Here is a 15,297-nt window from a genome sequence, read left to right as displayed (position 1 = left end):
CAAGGTTTCTTATCTCCAGAGATGTCTCACTTTGCGATTTCTTTATTGTTTCTACTTCCACTTTTAGATCCTGGGTGGTTTTGTTCACTTCCTTCACTTGATTATGTTTTCCTATAATTCTTTAAGGGATTTTTATTTTTCTTCCTTAAGGGCTTCAGCATGTTGACCCATGATCTCCTGTTTTTCTTTAATGGATTTTTTGTGTTTCATCTATAAGGGCTTTTACCTGTTGATGGATGTTTGCCTGTATTTCTTTAAGGGAGTTATTTAAGTCTTTCTTGAAACCCTCTATTAGCATCATGAGATACGGATTTTAAATTCAACTCTTACTTTTCCTGTGTGTTGGGGTATCCAGGATTTGTTGTGTTGGGAGAACTGGGTTCTGATGATGCCATGTGGCCTTGGTTTCTGTTGGTAGGGTTCTTGTGCTTGCCTTTCCCCATCTGGTGCTAGTTGGTATTGCTGTCTCTGGCTGGAGTTTGTTCCTCCTGTCGGCTTGTAAGCCTGTGTTCTTACTCTTCTGAACTCAATATTGAAAGCACTGCTGGGAGATCTCTCTCTCCTGGGAGGCTCTGCACAGAAGAGAGCTCTTGGTACAAATGGAATGGGGGGGAATGGGGGTGTGTGAAGGGGGTGCACAAGAAGACTTCCCAGCTGCTCCACTGATCTTAGGCCCTGTGTGCTCCTAGCTAAGTCACCTCCAGAGAGAAGGTGGAGATCTCACCTCTGAGCTCAAAAATGGAAGTAGAAACTATAAAGAAATCACAAAGTGAGACATCTCTGGAGATAGAAAACCTTGGAAAGAATTCAGGAGTCATGGATGCAAGCATCAACAACAGAATACAAGAGATAGAAGAAAGAACCTAAGGTGCTGAAGATAACCATAGAAAACATTGACTCAACAGTCAAAGAAAATGCAAAATGCATAAAGCTGGTAACTCAAAATATCCAGGAACTCCAGGACACAAGGAGAAGACCAAACCTAGGTATAGATGAGAGCGAAGATTTACATCTTAAAGGCTGCTGGGAGATCATTCTTTCTTGGAGGTCTTCTATATGCACAGAAGGCTATAATGTACTTTTATATCTTTTACACAGTTACAAACATGTACACACAAAAAAAATAAAACTTTCTAAATGCATATAACATCTAGGGAATCAAACAAAAATATATTGTGTTTCCTTTTGATAATGGTTTTATTCATATTATATTTATCAACAATTTTACCTATATTCTAATAATGAGACTTATTTTTCTTCTTCATGGCAGAACTCTTTGTTGTTCTTTGACTTGATCTCGAGTGGCTCAGTTTGACTTGAATTCTCAAAATCTCTATATAGACTGGCTTTTGTATGATAATCCTTTCTAGACATCAGTTCTAGGATTTTAATTGCAACACATGCCCACCAAATATTTATTGTATAATAAAAATTTAATGTATGAAATTAATATATGCTGTGTCATATAAGTATTTTGAGAATGCATAATTTTGTAATTTTTAATATTTTTCACCATAGTGTTATCCCATGGTATAGACTCAATTGAAAACTTCTTGAAAGGACAATGTCATCCTTCTATGCCTTCTGACGCTGCCTGGCCTTTCTGCTGCTGCAAAATCTTGGCATGTCTGCTACAATGAAAACACCATCTCCTGATCCATCCTAGAGAACCTGATTCACTCAGAGAAGCTGGTAAGAACCTTTTCTCACATCTGGAGTCCCAGAGCTGTGGCTGAGGGTCTAGCGGACTCACTATCCAGCAATCACTGAAATACTTGCCCTCCCAAATACCACTTCCCTTCCATTCCTTCCACCCCTTCTGCTGCTGTGGCAGACTCTTGACAGGTCTGCTACAGGGAAGACACTATCTCCTGATCCATCCAAGAGAACCCACTGCACTCAGAGCAGTTGGAGTGCAGAAGCCTTCAACCAAGGAATACACATTCTTCCTGCCACAATTGTGTCTTAGGAATGCCTTGTTGGGCATCAGTGGGAGGAGAGTTCCCTTGTCCTATGAACGCTTGATAGATGCCCCAGCATGGGGAAATCGAGGTGGAATAAATGGGAGTGGGTTGGGCATAGGGGCACTTTCTTGGAGGCAAAGGGTGGGAGGATGGGTTGGAGGTTTTCTGGGAGGGGGGAACTGGGAAAGGGTATAGCATTTGAAATGTAAATGAAGAATATGTTCAATAAAAAAGAATGGACAATATCATTAGGTTTTATTTTTATTTCTTTCTTATAAATTGAAGGACAAAAATGATCTTATAATTAATATTTAAAAATATCATGCAAGGTGGCATTAGAGAGAAAATGAGAACCAGGTAGAACAGAAAGCATTCCACTGGCTTTGAAGCTACCATTCCTATAGTCCAGAGTCTTCAGGACATGAAGAAAAGTTGCTGCTTTTGCCACTGCTTAGGACTGAGTCTTCTCGTAGGGCCCTCTCCAGACTGGCAGACAGGGAATGTATCAGTTTCTCTCTAAATTCTTGACCAAGAAAGACATAGAGTATTGGGTTGAGACAGCTGTTGAAGGAAGCCAGTGTGCTTGCAGGGTTCACCAACATGTGAATGCTATTTGGTGTCTCCTTATTCCAGATATTACCTAAAAGAATAATCAACTGAAAAGGGAACCAACACATAAAGAAGGAAATTGCTACAGCAGTGAGAACACGTAAGGGACGGCTGGAATTCAGAAAGCCTTTTCTGCAAATCTTGGCAGCCATGAGTCCGTAGCAGATGGCAATGAAGGACATGGGTAGGCTGAAGCCAATAATAAAACTGATGATTCCTGTAGCTGTACTCACAGTAATTGACACCTTTAATTGCTCCTCAGGTTTTGCAACCACAGATTCAAAGTTACATGTACAGTGCACTTCACCTCTTGGATCTCTCACTGTAGTCAAGAAGAGAAAATGTGGCAAGGTAAGCAGCAGAGAAAGAATCCAAGCTCCAACAACCACTTTCCTGGCTAGACTCACAGTTCGGTGATTCTGAGCCCATACTGGGTGCAGGACACAAGTACAGCGGTCCATGGCAATGAGAGTGATGAGGAAAACACTTACAAAAAGGTTTATATGTACAATGCTGTGAACAAGTTTGCAAAGAAACCAACCAAACAGCCATTTTCCCTTCATGACCATTGAGATGATATGTAGTGGTAAAGTAGCCATGAAAGAGAAATCACCCAAAGCCAGGTTCAGATAACAGATGGTGGTCACAGTGTGTGCCATCCGGAACCCAGCCACCCAAATCACAAGCCCATTACCTAGCACACCAAAAACAAAGGTTATGGAGAGGACTATCACTGAGAGGATCCATAGAACTCTGGAGGTGGTAGATTCATAAAACACCACTTCTGATCCATTCAGAGGGATGGAGAGGTTGGCTTCCATTTCCTCAGCACCTTAAACATTTCAACAATGACTGTTATACAGATGCACCTCCAATATACAATGCTCTTACTCAGATTCCACATCACCTTCCATAGCATGGTACCAATTTTAAGTGCAGTGTATGAAACCTACTTCTCTGTTGAATCTTTCTTATTGAAACCATACTTACATATACTATCAGAGAGAATTATTACTTCTCAGACTGACTGTGAAAGGCATCATACTATTCTATCTTACACCACTGATAGCGAACAGGAAATACAATGTTGGCAGGCCTGAGCTTACCAGCGGTAACATAGAAGTGACTGATAAGATTTTCCCTTGATCAAGGTTTTCCATATGTTCTTTGTTCTCAAGGAATAAAATTATGTAATAGAGAGAGTATTTATCTGCAAAGATTAAGGGTTGTGGAAGGTAATTTTACCCAAGATTATAGATGATGCCTTTTTCATTATGGCTGTGATATTCTCACCACTGTTGTGGCATTATTCTATGACTGTCTTGTATTCAACTGAATATTCTTCTAGGTACACACCATTATAAAAAGACACTGTTCTTGAAGACCATAACATCCTTGTAATTTTGACCTACCCAATGATTTTTGTTACTTTTTATATTATCAATTTCAAAGAGAATGTTTTTAAGATTATGGTGTGCATGTTGCATTCAGAGTGGTAAGTTTTATGTTATTTTCTGTCCAAATGATAGTATAGCATATGTTCTTTTTTTATGGGTCTCTGTCTGTGTGTCTGTGTGTCAGTTGAGTGTATGTTCATGTTTGTACATATTGGATTAAATGCAGAGCTCAACTGGCGTTCTTCAGGTGCAAAACACTTTGGACTTCAGGACAGACTTCTCTCACAGACCTCGAACTTACTGAGTTGGCCATCTGACCAGACAGTGCAAACCAGGTATTCCTTTATATCTGCCTCCCCAGAAAGGTGCCTACAAGTACTGCCCCATCTGTATGTTCTACGTCTTTATTTTTATAAGGAAATCATTTTACCAAGTGTATGCCCAGAGACATACACCTCATTTTTATGGTATATCCTTTTATTATTTGCCTGTAAGTTCAACAATGCATGAACAAAATTAATATTACAATGAAGCCAGGACTCAAACCTTACATTAGTGTTTCTGTATAGAAACAACATTTCTTAATCATTTAGATACTGATATGGAAGAATACAACTCTACTTCAGGAAGTCTTAATGATAAAGATGTATTCAAGATACAACTACCAAGACAAAGTGGCACATAATCTCATATCCACATTCTCAACTAGTACATGTCAAGCTTTCAATGTCATTCTTCCAATGACACCCTGAAAAAAACATTTACCAAGATATTCACCTTCTCTCTGATGTAGGTTCCCACATATTCTCTCAGATCCTGCCTATTTTAAAGATCAAATTTCAACTAATGTAATGCATTTGTTTGGATCTAGCAAACTGTAAAGAGTTACTGCCACTGTTCAATAATGTGTACCTTCTTGTGGTTTATGAAAGGAAGGAAATAAATGATAGGTGAATACCATTTCTACCTTTAAGCTAGTGTCTTCTACTCTCTCTGCTTGAGATTGAGTTCTGACTATTTGATGTAGTAAAAGTGAGCATGCTTATATATTTATAGTTATGTGGGAGAAATTGTGAGATAATTAGGTTTTTAGAAGTATGGGGGAATCTCCTTAATCTGCATACAATTTGCAAGTACTATATATGGTGTTTATATTTGTTTTAGTCTCTCTAAAATATTTCATTATGTATCACTTTGTAAGAACAATTTCATGATTGAACAATTGTGAAACTTACCAAAAGTTGTTTGACTAATAATAGGTATTTGGTTTCAAATCAACTTGTTTCGATTTTGAATCATTTCTTTACTCTACCAAATGTTAAGGAAGTGCCCCAACTCTAGCACTAATTTAATTAATCCTGTGTCCTAATGAAGCCTGGGTTTTGTCAAGGATAGATATCATTTTCACCTATTCTCGATATAAATCCTGACCATTCCAGAAGATAGAGTCCATTCTGCTTCATAACACTTTACTAGAATGACCTATATACATTATTCAATACTTGATGAAAGGCATATATAAGGATGTCATTAGGTACCTTCAGTGTTTGAATTTCTACATTTTAAAGAAAAAATCATTTTATATTTAACGGAGTGCTTTATTTTATACAAGTTCTAGGCTTTCTGGTACTGATGAATGTATTTCAATGTATTTTTGTATACCAACTCCCATATTAAGGAATGCTAAAATTTCTTTAATGACACCTATGGTTACTATAGCAATCTCAATTAAGTTTGTTTTAGATTTGTTTGTTTGTATATTTTATGTATTTTTATTCATGAATTTATATATAACACATACATATAAACCAATGAAGATCCCTAAATTTACACATTACCCACAAGAATAAACAGGGAAGCTCATGGGTCTTATAAAGTAAATAACACACAGGTCTCCAGAGTCCTGAATATAAAAAAGTTCATAGTATCCCTCCCAACTTTTTTATATATAAAACAAATACTAGGAAGATAGATGGCATAAATGCCTATGGGAGTCTTTCTGATCTGCTAAGATGCCTGTCTACAAGTTATTATAAGATACAGGTTTCATGAGTCACCATAATGGTTGTGGTGGAGCTGTCAATGATAAATCTGTCTTTTATCTTTCTCTATTGCTAGAGGTTGCATATCATTTATTTTCCTCAGTGTAATCCCCACCAAACTCATTGATTCAATAATTTATAGTTTAGCATGATTATTACTTTGGCCTGTCATTGGTTCACTGTGTGTGACTAAGTAAATATTTGTGTTACATCTTATGAGTTAAAGTGTCATAAAACCAAGACTGACCTTTGTATTTAACACATGCTCATGCTCTTCAAAATCTATGATAACTGATTTGATTTATGGTCTTCGGGGAAGTAGGTCAATTTGACCAGAGAAAAATCAATTTGAATAGTTTGTTAAAGTCAGCACAAGAAAACACAATATTCTGAAATCATATATCCTAACCATTAATCTTGATGTAGTTTTGGATATGGGCATCCCATGATAAATATACTGTGTCAATACATTCTCCCCCCAATGAGTTTCAACAACTGAGGTATTTCTTAATTTTATAAGGATAAAAACTAGATGTTATTAGTTCACATCCTAGAGGCGTTCATGCACATTTAATCATTATTTTAAATATTCTGCTGCTGAATAATTACATTTTTACATCCTGTGATCAGGATAATAAAGGAAAAAATTCAGATAAAGCCATAACATGGAATTGCGGGCTTAAAAAAAAAAAAAAAAAAAAACAAGCAATGATCAAGAAAGCTAGAGAAAGGACTCAAGAAACGTGAACCAAAGATTTTTTCTGGAGATACAAAACAAGGTCTTAAATAGCAGGACTGATTAGAAGGAGATGAAAACCTAAGCTACTGAAACATTAACCCAGAAGAGATAGTCTGATAATAAATTTTTCTATAGGTTGGAGGGATTGTTCATCCCTTCTAGATGACCCAAATTCAATACTCATCACAAAATGGTGTTTACATATGTAAACAAATTTTGAGGGGATCTTTTATCACCTCCTGGCATCCTCTGGGAATAGGCATACATCTGGTGTTGAAACATGCATACCAAAAAACACCATGCATACAGAATTTAAAAAATGATAAACAGTTCAGAAAAATACATTGTTTCCCTAATATGTAGGTGTTATCCACATCCCTGAAATATTTACTGTATGCTTTGTGTCAGTGATTCTGTATCTTATAGTCATGCAAGCAAACAAATAAAACAGAACAAAAATGTTTAGCAAATATGAATCCAATGTCATGAATGAACTGATTGATATTCTATAATCATTGATGAAAAAGATTTACAGCCTGTGAGCCAAGAATTCTTTTTATATATTATTTTTCTGACTGAAGGAAAGCAATAAAAATAAGTTCTTGTTCATTAAGGGATGTGTAATTCAGTTGCTCTGCTCTTAAATGAAGCATTTATTATTTCACCATTATAGACAATGCTCATTCTCATTTAAATGACTTAGCCAGTCATTCAACTGTTTAACAACCTTGCCCAGGTCCTTAAAGTCAGCCATCTTTGTTCAGAAAATTATTTTCAGATAGTTTAATTTACAGAGTTCACTAACAGTGTACTGAAACGGATGAAAAACTGGCATAAACCTAAGTATTCTAGTTTTGTTTTTTCTCTGCTGAACAAGGGGCAACCTAGAACGGAAGCCCACAGGAAGACTTTCCTTTTTTCTTCATTATATGAATTGTGATGTATTCAATCCCTCCTCTGGACATTTTAACAGGTTCTGATATAATAGTTACAAGATATTTTAGAGACAATATCAAAATAACAGATAACAAAAACAAATAATCTTCTTGTGTATCACACCGTAAGATATACGGTGGGCTGTGATAGACACAGATATTCTTGTTTGCCATCTTCAGAGAATGCAATCAAACTGTGAAGCACTTCACAAGCTCTTAGAATCTGTTGTCTATGATTTCCCTTGGCATTTATGTTTTCTTGGCATCTGGATAACTTGCTATGTTAACAACAAAAATTATGCTTTTTGTCATTTGATTTTTATGAGAACACTTCGCTGCTAGTGAGATATATATATATATATATATATATATATATATAATAGCATTTTCTCCCACTTTGAAGCAACTAAAATGAATAGACTTAGAGATCTTGAGTGAAAAGTCCTAAAGAGTTTAAAAAGCACATGTGAGAGACATTTTCCTGGGAATGGGCAGACTGTGGCAACACTATAATCAGGATTATAGAGGTAAAGATGATGGAATGAGCTGCAGAAGGCTGTCGATGTAGCTTCCTTGGTAGATAGAGCGATGCATGTGTACATACACTGTGTGAAATGTGCTTGAAGAGAGGAATCAAGAAATTTAGAAATTCTCCACCACCGTTTTGGTGAGTATGATCTGAGTGGGTCATGGTTCTTGTCTAGTATAGGACACAGAGTCACAGGCTGTAAGAACAAAGGTATTCCCAACAATCCAACTCCTGTCTGTACTAGGTAAAATAATCTAAGAATAAAAATCACTAAAATCTCTTCTCCAGGGATCAATGAAAACAGTTATATACAATGCCCCGAAAACACCTGAATTAGATATCAGTTTTGATTTAAAAATATGTTCTTGCTTCTGACAGAAACTATAGGCCTTGCATGAAATTCCCAGTATGAAGGCAGAGAGTGCATTCAAGGGTATTCTACACTAGTAAATTTGAAATTGCCATTTATACTTGTCAACCAAACATCTTTAGAATTTTGTCATTCAATTAGGACAGATGTCTCCAAATTCTATTTTCCAAATTATTCATTGCAGGCCTGGGATGTCATGTGTACGATAAAGAATGAGTAACATTAAGAATATCTCATATGGCCACAGACCTATGTATACAAATACAACTATAAGAGAGTGGGTCTTGGCTGCCATCTTTGCTCCTGTGACTGTGTAACATATTGGTAAGCAGGGATCAACAGAGTAGAAGATCGTTTGAGACACACCCCACCAAGACTCCACCTGCACCCAGGAACTCTGCAGCTCCACAGCAATTTGTTCCAGGGGAAAGCAGGTCACTCAGGGTTGCTGAGATAGGCCTGTAGGCACACAGGACGGGCAAGCACCAGCCAGTGACAGCAGGACCAACTAACACCAGAGATAACCAGATGGCAAAAGGCAAATGTGGGAACAATGCTAACAGTAATTAAGGCAATATGGCACTATCTGAACACAATTCTCCCACAACAGCAAGGCCTGAATACCCCAACACACCAGGAAAGCAAGATTTGGATTTAAGGGTTAGGGTTAGGGTTAGGGTTAGGGTTAGGGTGATGAAGAGCGTCAAGAAGGACATAAATAACTCCATAAAAGAAATACAAAAAAAAAAAAGAAAAGAAAAGAAAAAAAGAAATACAAGAGAACACAAGTAAACAGGGAGAAGCCCTTGAAGAACTAAGGGAAAACACAGCAAAACAGGTGAAGAAATTAAACAAAGCCATCCAGGATCTAAAGAAGGAGGTAGAAACAGTAATGAACTCAAAAAGTGAAACAACTCGAGACATAGAAAACCTACAAAAGAAGTCAGGAGTCATGGATCTAAGCATCAACAACAAAATGCAAGTGAGAGAAGAGATAATCTCAGATGCAGAAGATACCATAGAAAGCATTGATACAACAGTTAATGTACTAAACAAAGAATATTAAAAGCAGTAAGGGAAAAAGGTCAAGTAACATATAAAGGTAGACCTATCAGAATTACACCAGACTTCTCACCAGAGACTATGAAGGCCAAAAGAGCCTGGGCAGACGTCTGGCAGACCCTAAGGGAAAACAAATGCCAACCCAGAGTGCTATATCCAGCAAATATCTCAATTACCATAGATGAAGAAACCAAGGTATTCCATGACAAAAACAAATTTACACAGTATCGTTCCACAAATCCAGCCCTTCAAAGGATAATGAATGGAAAACACCAATAAAAGGAATGAAACTACACACTAGAAAAAGCAAGAAGTTAACCTTCTTTCAACAACCCCAAAAGATGATAACCACACAAACATAAAAATTACATCAAAAATAGCAGGAAGCAACAATCATTATTCTTTAATATCTCTTAACATCAATGGACTCAATTCCCCAATAAAAAGACAAAGACTGACAGACTGGATTCATAAACAAGACCCAACATTTGCTGCCTATAGGAAATACTTGTCAGTGTCAAAGACAAACACTACTTTAGAGTAAAAGGCTGGAAAACAGTTTTCCAATAATATGGTCCCAGGAAACAAGCTGGAGTAGCCACACAAATATCCAATAAAATAGACTTTCAACCAAAATCATCAAAAAGACTTAAAAGGCCACTTTATACACATCAAAGAAAAAATCTACCATGACGAACTCTCAATTTTGAACATCTATGCCCCAAATACAAGGGCACCCTTATTTGTAAAGGAAACTTTGCTAAAGCTTAAAACACACATCATACCCCACACAATAATTGTGGGTGACTTCAACACCCCACTTTCCTCAATGGACAGATCAGGGAAACACAAACAAAAGAGAGACACAGTGAAACTATCAGAAGTTTTGGACCAAATGGATTTAATAGATATCCATAGAAAATTTCATCCTAAATCAAAAGAATATACCTTCTTCTAGTACCTCATGGTACCTTCTCCAAAACTGACCATATAATTTGCCACAAAACAGACCTCAACAGATATAAGAAGATGGAACTAATTCCATGCCTCCTGTCAGATCACTATGGAGTAAGGGTGGTCTTCAATAGCAACAAAAACAACAGAAAGCACACATACACATGGAAGCTGAACAATGTACTACTCAATGATAACTTAGTCAAGGAAGAAATAAGGAAAGAAATCAAAACCTTTTTAGAATTTAATGAAAATGAAGGCACAAGATACCCAAATTTATGGGACACAATGAAAGCAGTCCTAAGAGGTAAACTCCTAGTTCTAAGTGCCTCCAAAAACAAGCTGGAGAGAGAATACACTAGCTGCTTAACAGCACTCTTGAAAGTTTTAGAATAGAAAGAAGTTAATTCACCCAAGAGGAGTAGAAGGCAGGAAATCATCAAACTCAGGGCTGAACTCAACCAAGTTGAAACAAAAACCACTATACAAAGAATCAACAAAACCAGGAGCTGTTCTTTGGGACCCTCAACAAGATAGATAAATCTTTAGCCAGACTAACCAGAGGGCACAGAGACAGTATACAAATTAACAAAACCAGAAATGAGAAAGGAGGAAAAAACAACAGAAACTTAGGAAATTCAAAAATTTATCAGATCCTACTACAGAAGCCTATACACAACACAACTGGAAAATTTGGATGAAATGGACAATTTCCTAGACAGATACCAACTACCAAAATTTAATCAGGATCAGATAGACCATCTAAACGGTATCATAACCCCGAAAGAAATAGAAGTGGTCATTGATGATCTCTCAACCAAAACAAACACAGGACCAGATGGTTTTAGTGCAGAATTCTACCAGACCTTCAAAGGAGACCTAATACCAATACTCTTCAAACTATTCCACAAAATAGAAACAGAAGGAACATTACCCAAATCGTTCTATGAAGCCACAATTTTGCTGATACCAAAACCACACAAAGATCCAACAACAACAAAAAAGAGAACCTTAGACCAATTTTCCTTACGAATATTGATGCGAAAATACTCAATAAAATTCTTGTCAATCGAATCCAAGAACACATCAAACCAAACTATACCAAACCAAACCAAACCAAACCAAACCAAACCAAAACAAAACAAAACAAAACAAAACAAAACAAAACAAAAAGAATATCTCATATATATCACACTCTGAAAGAACAGGATACCATTTCTCAGAAAAATATAATTTGATAGCTTCCTAAAGGTTCAAAACCTTGTGTAGAAGACACTTGTACAAACTATTATAACAATAAAATTAAAATTGACAGGGCCTGGAATCACAAGTGTTTAATCCCAGTGCAATTACTGATAGATTTCTTTGACTTGATGCTAATTTTTCTAAAGAGTTCATTCCAGGCTAACCAGCCTTACATGGTAAAACCTGTCTCCAAACAAACATATACATAAATAAATAAATAAACTTATGCAATGCCATAAATGAAATAAATAAATGTTACAGGAATATATCCCATGGCATCTATGATTAGTGGTTCTATAATAATATGTACAAATATAAAAACAGTAATGACATAGAGTGAAAGAAGTTACTCTGTTCTGCTTCCTTCTTTATAAACTTATGCTCATCTTCTGCAACAACTCTATTTCACTTATGTAATCTCCACAGTTTTTGGTCATATTCACAGAGACACATATTTAAAAGCAAAATTGAATGGTACCTTAAATTTTAATTTAATCCAGACATTTAATTTTTGAAAGTAAAAATTTAGTTCTTGTTTACAGCTCATAGGCAAAAGATTATGCTGCAAACATACATTAAGAAAATACAATGTTCTAAACATGGTAGCACACCTTTAATCTAAGCACTTGTGTGGAAGAGTGAGGTGGTTCTTTGTGAGTTTTAGGTCAGCCTGGTCTACATGGAGAGTTTCAGACCAATGTCACACAATCAGACCTCCTCTATAAAAGAAACCAAGGGAGAGAAAAGGATAGGGCAGAGGGGGAGGGGGAAGGACAAATTAATCAGCAGAGGCTGCATGCCTCAGTGAGTTAAGAGATTTCTGCTTTTTATGGCACCTTGATTTTGTTCTTAGCACCCGTATCAGGCAGTTCCTCATCTCCTACACTTGTGTTCCACGGGTGTCTGAGAGTCCTTGGATTCTGTATATATGTGCCCTCATATGGTGCACAAAAAGTCAGGCAAACATAAAAGCATATATGAGAAAATAAGAAATATATGTAAAAGTCAAGAAAAGAACAAATCCTGACTATTTGAGACTTATAGCATGGAATGTAAAGCAAGTTAAAGGATATGAAATTCAGTAGTACCTGTCTATATTTAAATAGGGAATTTGAAATCCGTGCCTCTACATGTACTTTCTAATAATTTACTTGAGGAGCTTAATATAGATCACTGCAGACTGGAATCTGCCTACATGGGAAGCAATGAAGGGGAAAAGACAAAGCAAAAAGCAATGTTATCTGTTTCAAATAAGAAATACCTGGAGAACAATAGTGGTTATATGGAGTTGATGGGACAGTTATGTCCTTACATAGACATGCAATTGTATAGATGGGTATTTCTTATAAAAGAGGAATATTTCAAGATGAATGAAGGGGGGATCATATTTTAATTAGTATTTTTTTCTGTAACCATAAGTTAATAAAATTCTGCAAAGGATTTTATTCATGGAAAAGTTAAAAAAAACCTATATGAAAATGACATACTGATCTAGTTGGACATCTTGAGAGTCACAGAACAATTTTGAGTTTTGTGTTATGTTAGCCACAAAACAATTTTGGAGAAAAACAAACTGTAAAAATCATGAACACATACACACACACACACACACACACACACAATTTATGAAATTTATGGTTCTGTTTATGGGTAGGGTTGTAGCTCAAAAAATGAGCAAATTCTTGCATTGTGTTCTGATTTTAAACTTGGTGCTGTTTAATTATCTGGAGAGAAATTGAACTGAAATTGAGCAGATAGTTTTATTAAATTGACTGGACAAGACTTATACATTTTCTTTATGGATTTTTAAGGCAAGAAGTCCCAGACCACTGTTGCTGATATCGCCTCATGGCAGGGTTGTATAAGCAAACAGACTGAAGATACCATAAAGTGACATCGTAATAAGCATATCTAGCAGTGTGCATTACAAGTGTACTGTCTCTGCTGATTGCACAAACAGGCCTATTCTAGAGAGCATTTTTCATTTTTATATTAACAAAACTCTCTGTATTACTTCTAACCTCATATCATTGCTACATTCCTTTTATAATGTAGCAATCTTGCATAAACCATCTTGAAAACTGGAGCCATCCTGATTCAGGTCATCAGAAAACTCATGATATCCCTATTAATATTACCATTACCAAAATATAAGAATGCATTTCAAAATATTTGATCAAACTAGTTGAACCAGGATGTCACCAACAGATAAAATGATGTTAATAGTAGCAGCCCATGAGGCTTGTATTTATAAGGTACCCTAAGATCTAGAACAAAATTTCTTCCCAAGGATAGAGTGCTTCTAATTTTTTATCCAGTACCAAATAGGTTAATCCTAAAAATGCATATGCAAGTGATATTATATAGACTGCGCAGGTAGTATTCAGTTGTATGTGTCTCCATTGCATACACATGTACACATAAATAAATAAACAATTTTCAAATACACAATAATCAGTAACTATTCAGTTTCTGATTTACATATTCAAATGTACCAAAGTCACACAAAAGGAAAACCTATCTTGTATAAGAACAGATCTTATGATTTTGTGCAATATTTGCATATCAGAGATTGTGCCTTGAATCATTTCCAGTTACCTTACCTAAGTACTAGTATAAATAGCTTACAAACAACAGAAAATTCCCCAGTGCTGAACGTTGGTGCAGAAGATGAAAATAGCTTTGATTGATGGGGGAAAGGGGTGGTTGTGTGATGATGAAATATCATCACTCACGATGATGATGAAATATCATCTCTCTTGAGGACCCTTCAGGATGGTCACTCTCAGATATTCTTTGCTTCCTTCCATGATAGAAACTAGAATAAGACACCTCTATGTGGTCCATTTTAGGACATTAACTCTATCCAGGAGGCATCACTCAAGAAAGCCTTACTGTGTTCTCAATAAAGAAAAAGTGGTGACAAAAGCAGGAATTATAACTACAATTGCTCCTGCGCTGAGCTCTGTAAATACAAAATTCAAACCTCTTTTAGAGAACCAAATTTGCTAAAGACTCCAATTCTCATTCTAATATGACAATTAATAGCAATGTCATATAAAAAGGTAAACTGAGTTGCTCACAGTAAGACATCTATGTGCTATATGACAATGGCATTTAACTTAGTTTTTGTGTAAATATATGTTATACACATATATGTGTATATGACAAGATTCTTCATCCCATTCTGTCAGCTGGTTTTGATATTTCTCAGTTAGTTTCCCATAGTTTTCTCTACAGAAAAGAAAAACAACATCAGTAAAAAATGGGACAAAACAGGCGAGGATGGAAACTTGAGAGCTGTGAGCACCACAGTGATTGGCTACAGAAAGAGAGATCAGCAAAGAATAATACACAGGGCCATACAAGAATGAGAGAGCAGACATTCAGACTTTAATGTAAGGCTTGCCTATATATTCTTGCACACAAGGCATCTTGGGATATGGATCAG

The 15,297-nt window shown here is 36.2% G+C and overlaps 1 protein-coding gene across 1 annotated transcript; it reads right to left on the bottom strand.

The window, feature by feature from the left end:
- Positions 1-2,362: 2,362 nt before the first annotated feature.
- LOC127673986 (formyl peptide receptor-related sequence 3) lies at positions 2,363-3,394 on the bottom strand. Its single transcript, XM_052169792.1, has one exon. It carries the CDS (start codon positions 3,392-3,394, stop codon positions 2,363-2,365), a length of 1,032 nt encoding a protein of 343 aa, XP_052025752.1.
- Between the last annotated feature and the right edge of the window lie 11,903 nt (positions 3,395-15,297).

The sequence above is a fragment of the Apodemus sylvaticus genome, chromosome 23, assembly GCF_947179515.1.
Source record: "Apodemus sylvaticus chromosome 23, mApoSyl1.1, whole genome shotgun sequence".
Lineage (NCBI taxonomy): Eukaryota > Metazoa > Chordata > Mammalia > Rodentia > Muridae > Apodemus > Apodemus sylvaticus.
Note: the sequence above shows the minus strand (reverse complement) of the source record. Positions and strands in the feature narration are given on the sequence as shown.